Source organism: Osmerus mordax, chromosome 12 (genome assembly GCF_038355195.1).
Source record: "Osmerus mordax isolate fOsmMor3 chromosome 12, fOsmMor3.pri, whole genome shotgun sequence".
NCBI classification, from domain to species: Eukaryota; Metazoa; Chordata; class Actinopteri; order Osmeriformes; family Osmeridae; genus Osmerus; species Osmerus mordax.
The window spans coordinates 7,532,673-7,555,395 of NC_090061.1; the positions used below are offsets into that span (position 1 = coordinate 7,532,673).

General features: G+C 44.0%; 1 protein-coding gene across 3 annotated transcripts in view; it reads left to right on the plus strand.

Moving 5' to 3' along the window:
* Positions 1–982: 982 nt before the first annotated feature.
* The window catches only part of LOC136953779 (protocadherin alpha-C2-like), an 86,419-nt gene continuing 64,678 nt past the window's right edge, over positions 983–22,723 (plus strand). The window contains exon 1 of one of the 3 annotated variants that reach the window (XM_067247182.1): positions 983–3,346. In XM_067247182.1, coding sequence (XP_067103283.1) covers positions 983–3,346 — 2,364 coding nt within the window. Of the gene's footprint in view, positions 3,347–4,989; positions 7,354–8,099; positions 10,458–22,723 lie in introns of those variants that run through there. The other 2 variants (XM_067247183.1, XM_067247184.1) reach the window with 2 other exon arrangements.

The following is a 22,723-nucleotide window of genomic DNA, read 5'->3' on the forward strand; positions in this document are numbered from 1 at the left end:
CAAAATGCCATACATTCATAATACATCTATCTAAATGTAATCAATACACTTATCGTAGTTATTTTTATTAGGGTTTTGAATGTCGTTGTTTAATTTCAAGATAGACATATATTTTTTGATGAGTTATGAACAGTAGCAAGATTCGTGTTATTAACAATCATTGTCCCTGCGTTAAGGTTTTACAGTTTGTGTGGAATAATCGCTGTCCATTGTGCTGAAATTGAGCTCATTTGTAAAGAGGTGTTCATTGAAATGTAGCATTTTATTCTGAAGTAAGATAAAATAGCACAATTTGTTTACCTACAGGAGTTTTTTTATATTTACATTTAGTCATTTAGCAGACGCTCTTATCCAGAGCGACTTACAGTAAGTACAGGGTGCAGTGCCTTTCCCAAGGACACAACGTCATTTTGCACGGCCGGGAATCAAACCAGCGACCTTCGGATTACTAGCCCAGTTCTCTAACCGCTCAGCCACCTGACTCATGACTTTATGGTATGTAGGTGGTCCTTCTGTCTATTGTCTAGTAGGAAACACCTCAATTTCTGGAGTACAGCCCAGATTAATAAATATTGCCAACAGTTTGCTCTGTTGTCTGAGACACATAATATAGGCTACTTTGAGTTGTTTTGTGTTTTTATTTGTAACTTTCTTTCAAGGGAAAGTTAGTTCTGCTCAGTAGACTATTATGTTAGAAGGAACAGCTTCCTGCAATGTGGTTAGGAATCGCGTGGTGTCAGTGCATGAAAACAATAACGCTTTAAGGGAACACATCTTTCGTCATACATGAGTCCAACCCTTCGCTAGCATCTAGTCGTCTGTAGATGGACAGTGAATCTGGAGGATATCACGATCGTATTTCACATTCTTGCGGATAAGAATCAGTCGTTCTGTTTTAGATGATGCTGGATAAAGTGTCCATGGTCAAACCAGACGATATTTTATAGTAGCATATGGACTATTCCTATTTATATCATTGGACATGGAACAAAGAGGATGCAGTGAACGGAGGGAGCGACGGCAGTGGGTCGCCTTCATAGTTGCTTTGGTTCTGTTGTGGAGCGAGGCTTCGGCGCAAATACGATACTCCATGTCTGAGGAGCTGAAAGAAGGAACTGTCGTGGGGAATATAGCGAAGGATTTGGGACTAGATCTGAGCACCTTGAAACAGAGAGGATTTAGAATAGTTTCTGGGTCGACAGAGCCCCTGTTTCAAGTGAATCAGAACGATGGTATGCTGTACGTGAATCGAAAAATAGACAGAGAAGAGGTGTGCAAGGAAAGCAACGTCTGTTTGATTAACCTAAAAACCGTGCTTGAAAATCCACTGGAGATCCACTATGTAACTGTGGAGGTGCTTGATGTGAACGACCACTCACCCAGCTTTCCTGAGAAGGAGAAACGTTTAGAGATTTCAGAATCATCTTCAACCGGAGCACGGTTTCAGCTTCAAGCTGCACGCGACCCAGACGGTGCCATTTATTCCATTCAACAGTACAAACTCAGTCATAACGATCATTTTCGTTTAGAAGTTAAAGATCGAGGTGAGGATGGTAAAATTCCGTTTTTGCATTTACAGAAACCACTAGATAAGGAAATCAAGAGAAGCCATAGGTTGCTGCTTACAGCCATTGATGGAGGAAAACCTGCACGGTCTGGGACAGCCAACATAATTGTGGAGGTTTTAGACGTAAATGATAACATACCTGTTTTCACTCAAGATTCATATTCGGTCATGCTTAATGAAAATTCTCCCATTGGCACTACAATTATACGAGTAAATGCCACCGATTTAGATGATGGTGCAAATGGTGAGGTAATTTATTCTTTTGGAAGCGATGTCAATGATAACTTACGTAGGCTTTTTGATGTAGACGCCAACACAGGTGAAATAGTTGTCAAAGGGCCAATAGACTTTGAGTTGAAAGATCGTTATGCAATAGATATTCAGGCATCCGACAAGGGATCGGCCCCATTTACTGCTGATAAAAGTGTAATCATAAAGATAGTAGATCTTAATGACAACGCACCTGAGATAGAGGTAACATCATTTTCCAGCATAGTTGCCGAGAATTCCCGACTAGGAACTACAGTAGCATTGATCAGTGTTAACGATTTAGATTCTGGTCTCAACGGGAAAATGATATGTTCTATCAGTGAGGATGTCCCTTTCACGTTGACGCAATCTTTACAGAATAACATGTACTCTGTAGTTACAAAGTCACCTCTGGATAGGGAGAAACAGTCTCAGTATGACGTAACAATAGTTGCTAAAGACGCAGGACAACCAGCCTTGTCATCTGTAAAAACTATCAGCGTCACTGTATCAGATGTGAATGATAACAGTCCAGTGTTTTCACTGAGCCCCTATACTTTCTATATTACAGAAAATAACGAGCCAGGTGTAACCTTGTTTTCTGTTAGTGCATCTGATAGGGACGAGAATGAAAATGCACATGTTTCTTATCACATTCTGAGAGATGGTGGGGAATATAACACATTAGCTTCTTTTCTGAACATCAACTCAGAAAACGGAGACATATTGGCGTTAAAAAGTTTTGACTTTGAAACAATCAAAACATTCCAGTTCCAAGTTGTGGCTACAGACTCTGGAACTCCGTCGCTGGGCAGCAACGTCACAGTGAATGTGTTCATTCTGGATCAGAACGACAACGCTCCAGTGATCTTGTATCCAGTCAGCGCTAACGGTTCTGCTGAATGTGTGGAGGAGATTCCCCGTAATGTGAACGCAGGACATTTGGTGACTAAAGTGAGAGCCTATGACGCAGATATAGGATATAACGGCTGGTTGTTATTTTCAATGCAGGAAGTTCGTGACCACAGTCTCTTTTCTCTGGACCGCTACACAGGACAGATAAGGACACTTCGGTCCTTCACAGAGACAGACGAGGCTGAACATAAACTGGTCATACTGGTCAAAGACAATGGGAACGTTTCACTCTCAGCAACAGCTACTGTGATCATCAACGCAGTGGAGCCCAAAGAGGCTTTTGCTGCTTCTGATGTTAAGAGCTCAGTCAAAGATGAGGATGAGAACAATGTTACATTCTATTTGATCATCACTTTGGGGTCAGTTTCAACTCTTTTCCTGTTCAGCATCATCGTTTTGATTGTAATGCAGTGTTCTAAAAGCCCAGACTATTCCCCCAAGTATTTACAAGACACGAACTATGACGGGACACTTTGCCACAGCATCCAGTACAGATCTGGAGACAAACGGTACATGTTAGTTGGACCCAGAATGAGTATAGGTTCTACTATAGTCCCGGGCAGCAATGGGAATACTCTGGTGGTCCCCGATCACAGGAGGCGTGCGTCTGGAGAGGTAAGATGATATAGCAAATACAGGCTATAACTCCCATTATTTGTATATGTTTCAGGTAAAGCTTTTGATGAATCAACAAAATGCCATCCGCTCATGTATAGGTAATACGTCTATCGACATGTAAGCAATCTTCATATTTTTGTATGATTCATGTTTTTGAATGTTGTTTAAATACAATATAGACCTATACTGGCTTGATGAGCAATGAACTTTCTCAAGAAGCGTGTTTTTCAGTGTCAATCACTGTCCCTCCGTTGAGGTCATACGGTTTGTCTGTAATTGTCGCTGTCCATTGTGCTGAAATTGAGCTCATTCGTAAATATGTGTTCATTGAAATGTAGCATTTTTTCAGAAGTCAGATAAAACAGCACCATTTGTTTACCCACAGGAGTACTTTATAAGTATTTAGGTGGCTTTCTGCTTATCGTCTATTAGAAAACACATACATTTGTGGAGTACAGCCCAGATCATTAAACACAGCCAACCGTTTGCCCTGTGTTATCTGAGACACATAATATACTTTGTTATTTTGTGTATGTATTTGTAACTTTTTTTTCAAGGGAAAGTTAGTTCTGGTCAGTAGAACGTTATGTTAGAAGAAACAGCTTCCTGCAATGTGGTTAGGGATCGCGTGGTGTCAGTGCATGAAAACAATAACGCTTTCAAGAACAAATATTTCGTCATACATTTGAGTACACATTTTTCGACTTATGGTTTTGAATGTTGTTTAAATACATTTACATTTAGTCATTTAGCAGACGCTCTTATCCCGAGCGACCTACAGTAAGTACAGGGACATTCTCCCCGAGGCAAGTAGGGTGAAGTGCCTTGCCCAAGGACGCAACGTCATTTTACACGGCCAGGAATCGAACCAGCAACCTTCTGATTACTAGCCCGATTCTCTAACCGCTCAGCCACCTGACTCCCAATACAATATAGACCTTGCTTGCTTGCTTGACCTTGCTTGATGAGCAATGAACTGTCGCAAGAAGCGTGTTTTTCATTGTCAATCACTGTTCCTCCGGGTCACACGGTTTGTCTGGAATTGTCGCTGTCCATTGTGCTGAAATTTAGCTCATTCGTAAATAGGTGTTCATTGAAATGTAGCATTTTATTCAGAAGTTAGATGAAATAGCACCATTTATTTACCTATACAGGAGTATGTAGGTGGCCTTCTGCTTATCGTCTATTAGAAAACACTTACATGTCTGTATTCCCGCCTAGATTACTAAACATAGCCAACAGTTTGCTCTTTGTTTTCTGAAACGCATAATATACTTTGAGTTATTTTGTGTATGTATTTGTAACTTTTTTCAAGGGAAAGTTAGTTCTGCTCAGTAGAATATTCTGTAAGAAGGAACAGCTTCCTGCAATGTGGTTAGGAATCGCGTGGTGTCAGTGCACGGAAACAATAACGTTTTCAAGAAAAAATCTTTCGTCATACATTTGAGTACCACCCTTCGCTAGCATCTAGACGTCTGTAGATGGTCAGTGAATTTGGAGTATATCGTGATCGTATTTAACATTCTTGCGGATACGAATCAGTTGTCCTGTTTTAGATCATGCTGGATAAAGTGTCCATGGTCAAACCAGACGATATTTTATAGTAGCCTATGGACTATTCATATTTATTTCATTTAGACATGGAACAAAGAGGATGCAGTGAATGGAGGGAGCGACGGCAGTGGGTCGCCTTCATAGTTGCTTTGGTTCTGTTGTGGAGCGGGGCTTCGGCGCAAATACGATACTCCATTTCTGAGGAGCTGAAAGAAGGAACTGTCCTGGGAAATATAGCGAAGGATTTGGGACTAGATCTGAGCACCTTGAAACAGAGAGGATTTAGAATAGTTTCTGGGTCGACAGAGCCCCTGTTTCAAGTGAATCAGAACAATGGTATGTTGTACGTGAATCGAAAAATAGACAGAGAAGAGGTTTGCAAGGAAAGCAACGTCTGTTTGATAAACCTAAAAACCGTGCTTGAAAATCCACTGGAGATCCACTATGTTACTGTGGAGGTGCTTGATGTGAACGACCACTCGCCCAGCTTCCCTGAGAAGGAGAAACGTTTGGAGATTTCAGAATCTGCCTCACCCGGAGCGCGGTTTCAGCTTCAAGCTGCGCGCGACCCAGACGGTGGCATTTATTCCATCCAACAGTACAAACTCAGCCATAACGATCATTTTCGTTTAGAAGTTAAAGATCGAGGTGAGGATGGTAAAATTCCGTTTTTGCATTTACAGAAGCCACTAGATAAGGAAACCAAGAGAAGCCATAGGTTGCTGCTTACAGCCATTGATGGAGGAAAACCTGCACGGTCTGGGACAGCCAACATAATTGTGGAGGTTTTAGACGTAAATGATAACATGCCTGTATTCACTCAAGATTCATATTCGGTCATGCTTAATGAAAATTCTCCCATTGGCACAACAGTTATACGAGTAAATGCAACCGATTTAGACGACGGTGTAAATGGTGAGGTTATTTATTCTTTTGGCAGCGATGTAAATGATAATTTACGTAGGCTTTTTGATGTAGACGCCAACACAGGTGAAATACTTGTCAAAGGGCTAATAGACTTTGAGTTGAAAGATCGTTATGCAATAGATATACAGGCATCTGATAAAGGACCAGTTCCATTAAACGTTGAGAAAAGCGTTATTATAAAAGTAGTTGATCTCAACGATAATGCCCCTGAGATTGAAGTGACGTCATTTTCAAATACAGTTCCCGAAGATTCAAGACCCGGAACTACAGTAGCGTTAATTAGTGTTAATGATTTAGATTCTGACCTCAACGGGAAAATGATCTGTTCTATCAGTGAGGATGTCCCTTTCACGTTAACGCCATCTTTACAGGATAACATGTACTCTGTAGTTACCAAGTCACCTCTGGATAGGGAAAACCAATCTCAGTATGACGTAACAATAGTTGCAAAAGACGCAGGACAACCAGCCTTGTCATCTGTAAAGACTATCAGCGTCACTGTATCAGATGTGAATGATAACAGTCCAGTGTTTTCACTGAGCCCCTATACTTTCTATATTACAGAAAATAACGAGCCAGGTGTAAAGTTGTTTTCTGTTAGTGCATCTGATATGGACCAGAATGAAAATGCACATGTTTCTTATCACATTCTGAGAGATGGTGGGGCAGATAACACATTAGCTTCTTTTCTGAACATCAACTCAGAAAACGGAGAAATATTGGCGTTAAAAAGTTTTGACTTTGAAACAATCAAAACATTCCAGTTCCAAGTTGTGGCTACAGACTCTGGAACTCCGTCACTTAGCAGCAACGTCACAGTGAATGTGTTCCTGCTGGATCAGAACGACAACGCTCCAGTGATCTTGTATCCAGTCAGCGCTAACGGTTCTGCTGAAGGTGTGGAGGAGATTCCCCGCAATGTGAACGCAGGACATTTGGTGACTAAAGTGAGAGCCTATGACGCAGATATAGGATATAACGGCTGGTTGTTATTTTCACTGCAGGAAGTTAGTGACCACAGTCTCTTTTCTTTGGACCGCTACACAGGACAGATAAGGACACTTCGGTCCTTCACAGAGACAGACGAGGCTGAACATAAACTGGTCATACTGGTCAAAGACAATGGAAACGTTTCACTCTCAGCAACAGTTACTGTGATCATCAACGCAGTTGAGCCCAAAGAGGCTTTTGCAGCTTCTGATGTTAAAAGCTCAGTCAGAGATGAAGATGAGAACAATGTTACATTCTATTTGATCATCACTTTGGGGTCGGTTTCCACTCTTTTCCTGGTCAGCATCATCGTGTTGATTGTAATGCAGTGTTCTAAAACCCCAGCCTATTCCCCCAAGTATTTACAAGACACGAACTATGACGGGACACTTTGCCACAGCATCCAGTACAGATCTGGAGACAAACGGTACATGTTAGTTGGACCCAGAATGAGTATAGGTTCTACTATAGTCCCGGGCAGCAATGGGAATACTCTGGTGGTCCCCGATCATAGGAGGAGTGCGTCTGAAGAGGTAAGCTTGCTACTTTGAGATTTTTGACTATTTCTTCAGGGATCAGAAATCCTTATTTTAGTGGATAGGATATTGAATATGCTTACACATTTAGTTCGTGTTGAACCGTGAAATTGGGTCTGTTCCACATCGCTCTTTTCAACGGGGGCCTGTGTAACAGAAATGTTCCAGAAGTCGTCGCTGTCCAGCTCTGTGGTGCTGATATTATAAAGGAATTTCTTATGAATTGTTAAGCTTTGAATTGGTTGGATGCAATACGATCACATTTTGCGTCACGATGACATTTTTGACAAATGAATATTGTAAGACACATTTTGCTTTCTGCAAGGATACCCATTGTTTCTATTAGAACATGTCAGTGTGTTGTACTCCAAATGAGGTTGTGTGATATATTTTGGCCAGCTCATAAGACATATTTCAGTCCTCTAATGGGATATGCCACTCGAATGTAGCTGAATTCCTGCAATGTGAGAAGGTATCGCGTGGTGTCAGTGCACTAGTAGAACAACGCCTTCTTTGGCCAGCCTTTCGTCAGCAGTACGACGGCACTTCATTGCTGGTGTGATACTCCCACACTGAAAGGATTCGTAGCGAGCATTGAAGAGCAATTTCTTCTGTAAACTAACAGCAAAAACCATTTTTGCGCCATGATTATTTCATATGTATTGGAATGTTATTACTAAAGTGTCCTCGATTAAGGTATAGCCTGGACAACTTTCTGTGGATTATTCTTTTCCCCATCAAATATGGAACAAAGAGGATGCGTTTCATGGCGGGAGCGACGACAGTGGGTCCCATTCCTGGTAGCTCTGGTTCTGTCTTGGAGCGGCGCTTCGGCTCAGATAAGATACTCAATCTCTGAGGAGGTGAAGGAAGGAACTGTCGTGGGAAATATAGCGAAGGATTTGGGTCTAGATCTGAGCACCTTGCAACAGAGAGGATTTAGAATCGTAGCTGGATCGACTGATCCCCTCTTTCAGGTTAATCAGAACGATGGCATTATCTATGTAAACCAACAAATAGATCGAGAGGAGGTATGTGAGGAAATCCGCGTTTGTCTGATTAACCTTAAAACAGTGTTAGAAAACCCACTTGAGATCCATTATGTTTCTGTTGAAGTGCTTGACGTGAATGACCATTCTCCAAGCTTCTCTGAAAAGGAGATACGGTTGGAAATTTCTGAATCTGCATTACCCGGAGCCGTGTTCCAGCTTCAAGCCGCGCGCGATCCTGACGGTGGCATTAATTCTATTCAACAGTACAAACTCAGTCATAATGACCATTTTCGTTTAGAGGTTCAGGATAGAGGTGAGAATGGTAAACTCCCTATCTTACGTTTACAAAAACCACTAGATAAAGAAACTAAGAAGACTCATAAATTACTGATCACAGCCATTGATGGCGGAAAACCGACTCGGTCAGGGACCGTCGACATAATAGTGGAGGTATTAGATGTGAATGATAACATGCCAGTGTTCACCCAGGATTCATATATAGTGACGCTCGATGAAAATGCTCCTATTGGGACAACAGTCGTGCAAGTCAACGCCACTGATTTGGATGACGGTTCAAACGGCGAGGTCATATACTCATTTGGCAACAATGTGAATAGTAAGTTACGTCAACTTTTTGACATTAATACAAATACAGGAGAAATAGTTGTTAAAGGGCTGATAGATTTTGAAGTAAAAGATCGTTACGCAATAGATATCCAGGCATCCGACAAGGGATCAGCTCCATTGACTGCTGATAAAAGTGTCATTATAAAGATAGTTGATCTTAATGACAACGCACCTGAGATAGAGGTAACATCATTTTCCAGCATAGTTGCCGAGAATTCCCGACCAGGAACTACAGTAGCGTTAATCAGTGTTAACGATTTAGACTCTGGCCTCAATGGGAAAGTTATCTGTTCTATTAGTGAGAATGTCCCTTTTACGTTAACGCCATCTTTACAGGATAACATGTATTCTGTAGTTACCAAGTCACCTCTGGATAGGGAGAAACAATCCCAGTATGACGTAACAATAGTTGCGAAAGACGCAGGACAACCATCTTTGTCATCTGTAAAGACTATCAGTGTCACTGTATCAGATGTGAATGATAACAGTCCAAAGTTTTCAATGAGCCCCTATACTTTCTATATAACAGAAAATAACGAACCAGCAGCCAGGTTGTTTAGCGTGAGTGCCACTGACTGTGATGAGAATGAAAACGCGCAGGTTTCCTATAATATAGTCAGAGGAGAGGAGAATAAATTAGCATCGTTTCTCAACGTAAACTCTGAAAACGGAGACATATTGGCGTTAAAAAGTTTTGATTTTGAAACAATGAAAACATTCCAGTTCCAAGTTGTGGCTAAAGACTCTGGAACTCCGTCTCTAAGCAGCAACGTCACAGTGAATGTGTTTCTTCTGGATCAGAACGACAACGCTCCAGTGATCTTGTATCCAGTCAGCGCTAACGGTTCTGCTGAAGGTGTGGAGGAGATTCCCCGCAATGTGAATGCAGGACATTTGGTGACTAAAGTGAGAGCCTATGACGCAGATATAGGATATAACGGCTGGTTGTTGTTTTCACTGCAGGACGTTAGAGACCACAGTCTCTTTTCTCTGGACCGCTACACAGGACAGATAAGGACACTTCGGTCCTTCACAGAGACAGACGAGGCTGAACATAAACTGGTCATACTGGTCAAAGACAATGGGAACGTTTCACTCTCAGCAACAGCTACTGTGATCATAATCGCAGTTGAGCCCAAAGAGGCTTTTGCTGCATCTGATGTTAAAAGCTCAGTCAAAGATGACGATGAGAACAATGTTACATTCTATTTGATCATCACTTTGGGGTCAGTTTCAACTCTTTTCCTGGTCAGCATCATCGTGTTGGTTGTGATGCAGTGCTCTAAAACCCCAGACTATTCCTCCAAGTATTTACAAGACACAAACTACGACGGGACACTTTGCCACAGCATCCAGTACAGATCCGGAGACAAACGGTACATGTTAGTTGGACCCAGAATGAGTATAGGTTCTACTATAGTCCCAGGCAGCAATGGGAATACTCTGGTGGTCCCCGATCATAGGAGGAGTGCGTCTGGAGAGGTAAGAAGGAGCTGAGCAGGGTGTAAAACTGTGAACAAAACATTGTCAACCTATTGTTACTACCTGTTTAATCTATTTTCTATATTGTGGGATGAAATGTAATTACATTTACATTTAGTCATTTAGCAGACACTCTTATCCTGAGCGACTTACAGTAAGTACAGGGACATTCCCCCGAGGCAAGTACAGTGAAGTGCCTTGCCCAAGGACACAACGTCATTTGACACTGCCGGGAATCGAACTGGAAACCTTCAGATTACTATCCCATTTCCCTAACCGCTCAGCCACCTGACTCTACTTCATTAAGTCTCTAATCAATCTGCTGCCAAAAGTTTTCTTTTTTTTTTGCTTGCTGTCTGAATACCTTGCCCCATTAAACAGTAACAACATATTTAAGGATAATATTCGTGGCCTAGTACAAATGTTTGTCTCAATAAGCAACTTGTTGGCATGCAGAAGTTAAAATGGTGTGTTGTTATAACTCATGGGACAAGGATGAGGTGTTCCTGTTTGTCTCACTTGGTTGAGCCTGGCCTTTCAATCAAGTAATAGTAGTAGTTCAGTTTCAAAGGTGAATGCATGTCTACTTAGAATTTCCTGGGCCAACATGAGTAGGCCTATGCTCTCACAGAAATACATTACGACAATACGTTATAAGCCATTAGCATTTGCCTGAATCCTATTTGTTAAATTGGATATTTGAATCCCAAATAGTCAGGTATTTCTTTCTCCCCAATAAAGCCCTGGCAGAATGTTAACTGGCATAGTTATTTCTGCTGATGTCTAAACCCAGTTGCTCTCATGCCATGGCTACCAGCATTGACATATTCAGGTTAGAGGACAAACAAGATATTGTAGGCCTGTAGTTGAGACTAGCATGCACAGGGATGGTGTGTGAATGGCAGGATGGAGGGTAGTAGTCTCTGTGTCTGATGGAGAGACCTACATGTATGTGATGGTGCAGGCCTGAATATGCTCCCACTTAAGTCCTGGAGAGAGAGGTGTTGGTGCATGGTGACTCACATCCCTTCGCTGTTGCTAGGGTTGGTGGGGTGGACATCTCGATTGCCATTCATTATTTACTATGAAGGGGTTGGGGACGCTACACTAGCGACGAAAATCAAGCATCTTTCACCAAACGATTGAGCGTTATGTAAACTTGTTTCCATTGATGAAATTGCGATTTTGGCAAACTGGTCTTTTATAAAATATCACCGTGTAGACTACCTTGTGTTTCACGCCCATTCCATGTATGACATGGTGCGGGACTGAGTCTCTAAGCGACGATGTGGTGCCCATAGCAACGCAGTAGCAGAATGGCTGCATCTCAACCGCATGTCGGTGAGCCTCGCGTGCTTGCATTGGTCTCAGTAACGGGAAGAGAGAGTGAAAGATGTAGACGGAAGGGAGGGGGAGGGGAGGGGACGTGCCTTTTTGTGGACTGCAATCTTTTAAACAGTATGTAAAGAAAACGGGTTTACCTTTTATAATCGAATACACATAGATAATGTCAGTAGCTCATTTTAATTCGTGCAGCCGATTGTGTAAACACAGAAGGTGCAGGAAATGCCCAAAATTATGAATTCGTAATTAGATAAGTCACATGAGAGAAATATGTATTTATTTACACAACTGGGTCACGTCACGTTTCTCTGCTACAGTACAGCATGCGTTTGCGACATATACGAGCGTAAAAGACAATATGGTGAAACAATTCTGCCTATATCTTCCTCGTGAAAGGACGGCTGAAGGAGGAGGCGAGCACTCATAGGCAACCGAGAGAATGGGAACAAGTGTAAAGAAGGAAAGGGGGGTGGGGTCGCAGTCTTCAGCGGACTAAGAGGAAGGAATAGGCTACTGTCAAGTGTCTGTGGCAAAGGTATTAGTGCAGTGGAATAATAAGATGGATGCCCTAAAATGGATTGAGCTGTGTTCGAAGATTGTGTGGAATTGGAGATACATTATACCCCACAGTTTTGTGTGTTTGTATGTGTGTGCATGTGTGTGCGTGTTTGAGAGAGAGAGAGAGAGAGAGAGAGAGAGAGATGTGCTTGTACAGTTGCAGTAACATGCAGCAGATGCCTGTTAACTACTAGATTTGCTGCCCTGATTAAAAAGAGTGCTTCTCATTAAAAACAACAAGTGTTGTTTTTAAGTGTTGTGACTTCAGTGGGTCACAGTATTCCTATTGGCTCTTAGCTCTACTTGCACACACACAAACACACACACACTACACTTCATGTTGTGTATCAGCCTACGTGTGTGTGTGAGGTTCTTAATTTCAGTAGAGCCCATTTGCCTATTGGTGATGCTGGCCCACTGTCAGGACACATGCTCCAGCAGCACCAAGCCATTTCTGGTTTCTGACAGTGTGATTACCTTTTCAGCCATGTGTGCATTACACCATAATTACCCTCCATTGTCATTGAAGTTATATGTCTGTTTCTATATCTGTTCTATGAGAGGGGTGGGCGGGAAGGGGGGGATGCAGAATACCTCTGCTTCAGTGGTTTTTGTCTGTGTGCTTTTTGTGTAATTGCGTTAGCATGCAGACTGTCTGCGTTCAAAACTGCTTCCACTGTAATGCACCTTCGGAGTGTGTTTATGAGTGTGTTGTTTATGGAAATGGAATGTGTTGGTTGTCTTTTGTAATTTGGGAGAGTGTTTAAACAATGTTGTGTGTAGCAGAGGCACTGTGATGTGGAATGCTGGGAGTGTCATCGAAAGCCTCTAATGCTCTTTAGCAGCGTTGTATGTATGTACTGCCAGCAGGCTCAGACTGTTGGCCTTATTTTTACATGGCTGCACACTGATACTCGTACCCCAGCCACTGTCTTTTTCTATTTCTATTTCTCTCTCTCTCTCTCTCTCTCTCTCTCTCTCTCTCTCTCTCTCTCTCTCTCTCTCTCTCTCTCTCTCTCTCTCTCTCTCTCTCTCTCTCTCTCTCTCTCTCTCTCTCTCTCTCTCTCTCTCTCTCACTCTCTCTCTCTCTCACACACACACTCACTCACACTCACTCTCTCTTGTATCTATTAATCTCCTTGTCTTTCTTGCAGACTCCCTTTGAACATCTCTATCTCTTACCTTATCTCTCTGTCATGCTATCTCTCTCCTGACTCTCTCCCTCTGTCTGGCTCTCTCTCTGTAAATGTTTCTTGCTGTTTCTTGCATGTTTCGAAGCTTAATTCTACCCCTCTTCTCCCTCTCATTTATGTTCAGTTCAATTAGTACTCATCTCTACATGTCTTTCTTCTCTCTGCTTCCCTTCCTATACTACTGCTCACACCTTATCTTCATGCCTCCTTTTACTGGAAAATCCTTTGGTTTTCACTACAAGTCTTGATCTATTCTCTTTTCAGCCCTCATCTTCTTGCTGTAGTTTTCCTGCCTTTTTCATCCTTCATATTGTTGCTGCTATTTTTTCTGTCTCCTCCTCCTCCCCATCCCTTGCTCTCTTTCCACCCTTCCTCATGCATGCCCCCTCATGCTTCTTTCCCCCCTCTCTCCCAGTCTTTCATTTCAGCCCCAGCGCTCTCTTTCCCCTCCCCCATCCGTATCCTCAGTTATTTCTCTGCCGCTTTCTCTCTTACTCTCCCCCTTCATTCTCTGCCACAACCCTACCTCTGTATTGATCTTTCTCATCCTTCCCCCTTCCGTCCCTCCCTCCCTCCCTCCGTCCCTCTGTCCCTCTGTCCCTCCATTTATTCCTCTTCCTCTCTGTCTCTCTGTCTCACTCTGTCCCCCTCCCTGCCTCCCTCTCTCTCTGCCATGCCTGTAGGGCTGTGGGGTTGTGGCCGGGGCTGCAGTGTGTACTGTAAGCTGTTGTGTGTCAGTGGGCCACACGCTCTATGCTGCCTCTGCTTTGTTAGGACACCCAGCGTCACTCACATCCAGGTCAGGTCTGTGATGCTAATCTAATTTACACAAACACACACACTCGCACACAGCAGAGCACACAGCAGCAAAATACCACCGGCCTATGGTCACAGAAGGACACACACCAAACACACGCATGGAAATGCATGTACAATAGTTTGAGTAATCCAATTTATGGACAGCCTCTCACACCAAGCTCAAAGAGGAATGGATGGCACACACATACACACGCACACAAACACACACACACACTGGCTCATCAGGGTCACTCTCTCAGCTGTTCACTAATTTCCAGTGGCACCAGAAAACCCATCAAACTAATGACAGGGACTTTGAGATGACACACGCACACACATACACACACACACACTGGGAGACAGAGGGCATGTTACGCAACATGCTTCAGTGCCAAGCTAGCACACATTCAGAGCACAGAAACATGGACTCCCCCGAGCCTCCCCTCCTTCACCCTCTGGAAGGTTCTGGGAGGAGGTCTGGCCTCACTGTGCAGCTTCCCAGAACCGGAACTAGAATGCCTTTTTCCACTCTAACTCCCCTTACACTTGTCAGCACGGGTCTCCACAAGATGCTCATTCATCTCCTCTGCCGAGCATGGCAGCACTCTCCTTCCTCTCCCCTCACTGGCCAGACAGCCATCCCTGTATGTCCTCTCTCTCTGCCTGGTTATCTTTACCGCTCTCTACCGCTCTCTGTCTCTCTCTGTCTCTCTCTCTCTTTCTATCTCTGTATTCCGATCTTAATACCATAGTGTAACACTGTAAATATCCCATGAGAAATGTGGTTATTAATCAGCAGAGTAACTAACAGTTGCACACAAGCATATAACCACTAGTTGTCATTCACAGCTAATAAAGCGTTTTCTAACTAGTATTTAGCTAGTATTTGCATGCTGTTCTTTATACAACTGCTCATACCGAAGGTGTGGCTAGGCTGTGGGGTTTAGGCATTGTGTGTGTGTGTGAACGCTTGTGCATGTGGGTGTGTCAACAGACCTACGTACATTATGGTTTCCTGGCGTGGGTCCAGAACCAGGGAACACACTGTACCGAATGTTTCTGCGAACAGTGTGAGTGTCAGCACTTAGCCAGTCTACCAGGTTATACTACTGTGGATCTCAGTGTGAGGAGGAACGGGGGGTTGTGACGACGTCAGCAGAACCGAACACTGCGGCAGACTCAAAGTGTCTGCCCAGACTGACCCGTCCTGTGGTTCTCTGCTGTAGACACAGAGAGGGGGATGAGATGGCACAATCACAGTTATTACTCATGTTGGGGAGCAGACGTTAACTACTGACTGGAGAATACTAGAGAAGAGGGCCTCACAAACTCCAGCATCCATGTCTTAAAGAGTCCAACAGTAGAGTTCATCTAGAGTAGTATTAGTGGAGCACTCTATTAACCCCCCAGGGGAAATAACACAACTACAACTGCAGAAAGAACACCGTCCAGATAGATCAGAAAAGATACAATCTACAGAAAATGTAAGAACAGAACAGCTATGACCCAATTAGAAGAAAGAGTCGTCACGTCAGTTCTTTTCTTGGCCTGTTCCAGAAGGTCTGACCTGTAAAGTTGTCTATCTGCGGTTGGACCTATATATCTATGGCATCTATGGTATCTATCTATCTCTCCATCTCCCTCATTCCCATCTCGGACTCTCAAAGTCGTCGTCGTCCCCCCGCGCTCCTCCCTTCACCCCTCCACCCCTCTCTCGTTCTCTTACATAACCCACGGTTTGATTAGATCTCAGTCCAGCGGGTGCATGGTAAAGTGGTAGAGTTCTGTGCCCCCCCCCCCCTTCATAGTACAGCCCAGCAGAATTAGGGTCAGGCTCATAGTCACACTGGATCATTCTTCTCAGGACATGGGTGTTCCATTCATGCACATAAATTATAGCCCAGCTGTACGCTAATGAATGTGCGTGAACGCATCTCACATGTGCATAATGTACATGATGTTGTATGTGCAGTGTTGTACGGGTGCCTTGAACGTTGTAGATGAACCTTTCTGTAATTAGGTGGTGTAAAGGACGTATTTTATTATATTCAAATGACTGACTTTCACAAAACTTAACTCAACATCACAACACTTGATCAATGTATTTATTGGGGTAAGCTGTTGTGCATCCTTGCTTCTCTGAAATGGTAATGAGGCATGAAAAAAGCATACTGAGGAGGTCAGACCGTGTTGTCTTTAATGCTGAATCAACAGCCTACGCTGCAGAGCTCATGTGTGGTCGTGGATAGGAGAAGACGTAGGCCGGCTCCCCTGACTGTGTGTCACTGTGTCCTGATGACACTGTTGGCACACACACACACTGGACTGAAGGTCTGGATGCATCTCACTGACCTTCCTAGTTATAGTGTGGGATAAAAAAATAGTCCTTTCAACATCATATTGTGTGTTATGTCATTTCAGAATAGTTGTGCAATGTGACAAAATGTTGCGTTCCTGATCGTCACAACCGCAAAGCCAGTATTGTTAAGGTGATTGTTCACATCCTGTGAAATAAAAGACTGACCCACTGCTGCGGGCTTAGCCAACTGAGGCCAGTACTTGAATGGGACTGCAGTTGTTGCACACTTGACTGATCGTGTAGTAGAGAGCGGGAGGGGTTTGAGAGGGTCCCAGCTGCAGGCTTCGTATCCCCCCATGGCTGTTTGCCCCCTCCTGGTGTTCTCGCTCTGCATTCTGGGAAAACGCACAGCAAGTCTGTGGTCATTTGAGTTGCCTGTAGAACCTCCCAAGCGATGTAAATATTTTTGTATGAGATCAACATGAACACACACACACACCTACACACAGCTATATTTATATACAAAGGGAAACATACATGGCAGACGGGCTGCGTTTTGCGTGTGAGTCATACATGGCAGATTGACCCCTGTTCTGTGAATACTTCCAGCTTCTCACATGGACGCTTGGTCCAGGTCTCTAAAAGTCAACTCTCAACAACTCCTCTCCCCTACCACCACGCTACCCCCCTCCCCCATCCCTTTCTCCTGCGTTGTACTCTCTGTTTATTCCCTTTGGAGTGCAATCTTTTTTTAGCAACATATATAAAAAAAATAATCCCTTCCTAGAAGTATCTGTCTGCCCACGACTGGGGAGAGTTTTAGGCCGGGACATTGAGGGAGTGAATGAGTGAGTCATTTAGCCCACGTGTGGCTGTGCTCTCTCCAGTATGGGCTATGGTTATTTTGGGGTGAACCATCTGCCGGAGAAAGGGAGGGAATTAGAGATTTTGTGCATTTTCATTAATACAGAGTATTACTGTAGCTTAACGTTAGTGAGACCATGAGCTTAAATAAGGGAAGCAGACCTGCTTCTCCAATCCAGTTGTCTCAGTCTTTATTGGTCTGTCTGTGTACATCTACATATTTCAATGTACTATTTATGTGCACGCGGGTGTGTGTGAGTGTATCTTTGTGCATGTGCCTGGATCATTTGCTCAGGTCTATGTTATCCTATCTTTCCCGCCATCTTATCTTGTGGGCATAGTGTGGGATTTAATCAACCAGATGTGGGTGTAGAGGATGAGTATTACGCTGAGAGACTGAATGAATCAGACAGCTCTTTCTTCCTTCTGTCCCCCTCTCCATCTCCCTCCATCTCCCTCCATCTCCTCCCTCCCTCCTCTCTGTCTGTTGCCTCTTGTTTTTTCATCCTTTTGCTTCCTCTTGCTTTCACCCCTGTGGCCACTCTTCCTCTCTTTCAATCAGCATTCCCTTCATTCTATCCTTCTGTCCCTGCCTTTCCGTTCACCAACCTCTCTCACACTCAAACAAAGGATCTCTTTCACTCTCCTCGCCTCCCACACGTTTCTGTTTATCTTATTGGTGAAGGTCTCTCTGATGCCCCCCTCTGTCTCGCTGGGCTACTGCACCCTGATATAAAATGGCTGACACCTTCCTACTCCCTGTGCCAGCTCAGCTGTACCAGCTAGCCCCTCTCATCCTCTAAAACTCCCTATTTCATTCTGTTCCTCATGGGTCCTCTCCTCTATTCTTATTTATTCTGTCCCTTCTCTTCCCTTCCCTTCTCCTCTCCTTTCCTCTCCTCTCCTCCTCACTCCTCTCCTCTCCTCTCCTCTCCTCTCCTCTCCTCTCCACTCCTCTCCTCTCCACTCCACTCCACTCCACTCCACTCCACTCCACTCCACTCCACTCCACTCCCCTCCCCTCCCCTCCCTTCCTTTACTCTCCTCTCCTGCTCACTCCTCTCCTCTCCTCTCCCCTCCTTTCCTCTCCTCCTCACTCCTCTACTCTCCTCTCCTTTCCACTCCACTCCCCTCCTTTACTCTCCTCTCCTCTCCTTTCCTATATGCTATCCTACATCATATCCTCTGACTGCTACATAGGAACCATCCTCTCCTCTCTCTCTCTGTGGCCCAGGCCTGTCAGCAGTGTTGAATATTTCAGCGTGTCAGTCCTACTTACCTGAATCTGTGGGCGACTAGAACAGCAATAGTCTGTCTCTTTTCCCTTAGGGCCTGAAGCATTCACATCCATAGCAGTTGTCAGTGCACTCGGAATGTCAGACTGAACTAGACTTTTTGTATTAGGGGATAAGACATCAGGATTGAAACGCCATGTGGCTTTGTGAGTGGGTCATTTAGATTATGAGATACGGTTCACTGACAGGGCTGTTGTGGTGTTTCATGTGTGTCTTGTCAAGGTGTATTGATGACTACTTTGTTATTGACTGTGAGTGCAGATGACATTTACTCTGACATTCCCCTTCTTGTGGTGACAGTGTAGCTGTGAGAAAATGCATGCACGTGTGTGTGTGTCTGTTTGTACACATTTATGGCTAAAGGTCAACCCCCTGACCAAAGACAATATTCTTACATAGACAACAAAGCTGTGTCAAACACACAGGCTCATTGTCCATTTGCCTGTCTGTCCATCTGTATCTCTGCCCGTCTCTCTGTATGTCTGCCAACCTGTCTGTCTATTTGGGAAGACCCCTCAGAGGGCCTTCAAGACTCCAGGCACTGTGTCATCCGCTCTTCTAATGAGGTCCATTTGAGATCTCCAGTGTGTCACAGACCATAATGAGAACAAGGTTCTCTGTGTTTCTGCCTAGACCGTCCTATGCGTCATTCAAGACACTAAACACTAGGGCCTAGATAATGAGATTCATTAACCACTTCATGGTAGATAATGTTGTAGAAAAGAGATGGCTCTCTTCAGAAGGTTTCTCAAAAATAGAGTCGGAGACAGAATATCTTTCAAAGTCAAGATGGCTTGGTGGTTTATTCAGCGAGGCAGATGCAGCATACACGGAAGGTTGAAAAGGCACTCACATTTCCTTGGACATCTTATTATATAGACATATATGAGGATCAGACCCCCGCCCTGTCTCTCAATATTTCCCAATCCTAGAACCTTCTGGAAGGTTCTTTAACCCGTTCCTATCGACCCCAAAACTGTGTGCGCATCCCCTGGCTCTTAAAGTGTTGATCAACTTTTCTCTCTTCCAAAGCCCCCAGAAAGCCCCCACTCTCAATGTCCTCGTTTCATTTCAAATCCAGTTCACCCCAACTCTGTCTCCATCCTCTCATGCTGACTCACCCTGGCCCCCCTTTCTCCTCACTGTTCTAGGGGGCCTTGCCTGTCACTTTTGAGACATGACTTCCGCCCCTTAAGAGTAAGTTCAGTCCTTGCTTTATGACCCTTCACAGCTGTAAGCTATCTGGACCCCCTCCTCTCTCAGACAGGACCATCCTGTTGATTCGTCTAGCAACCCATTGTTATGTAAGTTCTTCTCATAACAGGCCATACTACTCAAGATATACACTCTTTTCCCATCCTAAGATTGTCAAACCAATTCCTCATCTTCCCTGTTCTGGTTTGATCCTGTTACTGAGTGTAATTCTTAACTGCGTAGGCCTCAGTCCGCCATCTTAGGCCCCAAAATCTGACCCCTGTCTCTCTCACCGGTTGCCACCCTGCCCAATAATCAATTTCCCTCCACAATAATGAACTCAGCACAGAGGTCAAATAGGATTTGCGTGCTGAAGACTTGTTACGAAGAAACACACGACGGGGGCCGGCCCCAGCTATCCCATCCTGTGTTTGGGTTTCCGTGACGAAACGCAACACTTTCTTGTTGTCGGTTAGTTAAGCCCCTGTTTACTGTGTCCTACTCTACTAGTCTAATCCCCCTTCACTTTCTTGTGTCCTCTGTACAGTTCCTGAGGAGAGTGTTTGTGCCCCGTGTGTGCTCTGTGACCTTCTCAAATGTAACAAGACACGCACACACTGACACACACAAACAAGCAATCCTCCACATTCCTCCAGGTGTTTTGGTCCAACTAAATCCCAGCCGTTGGGGGAATATTCCCATTCTGTGGATGTTGTCAGTATTCCCAGTTCTCCTGGATTAGGCTGCTAACCCGTTCACCGTGTGTAAGTAATAATTCCACTTTGGCGCTTCTTCTAATACGATTATAGGGGAATCATCTTAATGGTGCCATGAAGAGGAGCTTTTATACAAGTAGAGAGAGGGAGAGAGAGTAACTGGGACACTACTCAATCTTATCCTCATAGGAGCGTCTGGCCTCTTCATCTTCCTCCTCCTCTGCTTTTGATGCGCTCACTGTCAACATTTGGGCTATGGTTCTCTCTCCTTCTCTCTGTTTGTCAAGTCCAATTTCTGTTTTTCATAGTGCCCTTTCTTTCTGGCTGTCATGACTACTGATATCTCTCTCTCTCTCTCCCCTCCTCATCTTATTTCCCTCCTTCCATCCTCATAATGTTAAGGCTTAAATCCTTTATAGCTCATTATGTTTCACAATGACCAATATAAAGGTATGCAAGTTCATTTCAGCATCTGAACCACATGCATGCACACACATACACACACAGCACAGGCTCATGTAAGGTAGAGAGCTTGTCCTCGTGGGATCTTTTCCAAAAATGTGGCAGAACTCTGTCCATGTACATGATTAAGTTTTGATGCAGTGAGTGAAGTGTGTGTGTGGGTCGGGGGGCTTTTAGGACTTGAGCAGTAGAGCCTAGGGTTGGGGAGAGGCGAGGAAGTATTTCATGATTACTTTCTTTTATGTAAAGGAAAGTGGAGCAGAGACTTAGAAACCCCTTTAGAACCTGCTTCCAAAGCCAGCCTCTCTGCAGACCGAGATTCTCCTCCATTATTCAGTCTCTTATCTAAGGAAGTGGGCCAAGGCCTCATGCACCCGTGGCTGGACCTGCACTGCATGCAGTACGCAGCATCATACACACTGCATACTGCATATGGCCCCTCAATTTGGGACCAAAATAGCTATGACACAATGCTCGAAGGTCTTTGCTGCCTTTTTAATGCAGCAAAGAGAAAGGCAAACATAGAGAGAAAGAGAGAGAGAGTGTGAGGGGGGAGAGAAAGAATGAAAGAAAATATATAAAATGAAAGAAAGAAAGAAAGTGAGACAGAGAGAGATTTAGATAGCATTGATAAACTGAGAAGGATGCTGTGTACCAGAGCTAGATTGTGGGAGTCATGTTTCTAGTCTCTGTGTGTCACAAGTGATTGTGCTGATGTGTATCTGGCAGTGAGAGAGGTTGCTGTTCTTAGACAGGCTCACAGCTGCGCCGCCTCACTTTATCTCCCATTTGTTCCAGCACCAGAGTTCGCTTTTTTAAATTTCCGCAGGGAAGACAAGCGATGCATGGCAGAGTCCCAGACACATCTAATGCTACCTGTAGCACCGATACTGTCTGCGGCTTGTCTGTGTGTGCGTATGTACTGTCGAGAGATGTATTCAAAAGGCACAGGGCTTGGTTGGCTGAAGAACAAAAGAACAAATGCTAAATCTCCCTCTCCTGGTCAAATAGAAGAACTACCTCCCACCTCACCAGCCCCCATTTACGCATGAGAGACTGCATCTGTGTCAAGCCGTTCAATTATTTACATTGTTCCCACTGTGTGAGTGTATACACGTTTGACAGGGATATTGACGGGTATCGTTAATGTGTTCCTGTGTGTGTATTGATCCAGATTTAGTGGGTCCTAACCCATATTCTCCTCACAACCAACACCGGTTTTCACTCTTTACTCCACCACTGATCCATTTGATAGATTATTTGACAAATCTAGGTTGGCTTAGTCATGCTCGCAATTCTAGATTTGTTTTTAATCTTTCAGCTAACAAGGTGGCAATATTCCAGACCACCGGTATACTATTTGGACTGTATGTGTGATGAGATATTGAAAAGTAATTCTGGTTTCTATGTGCGACAGTTTAGCATCACTATATATGTGAGACGCTCTGGATAAGAGCGTCTGCTAAATGACTAAATGTGTGTGGTTGTGTGTTTGCAAGTGTGTGCGTGTGTGTGTGTGTGTGTGAGAAAGAGAAAGACCTGA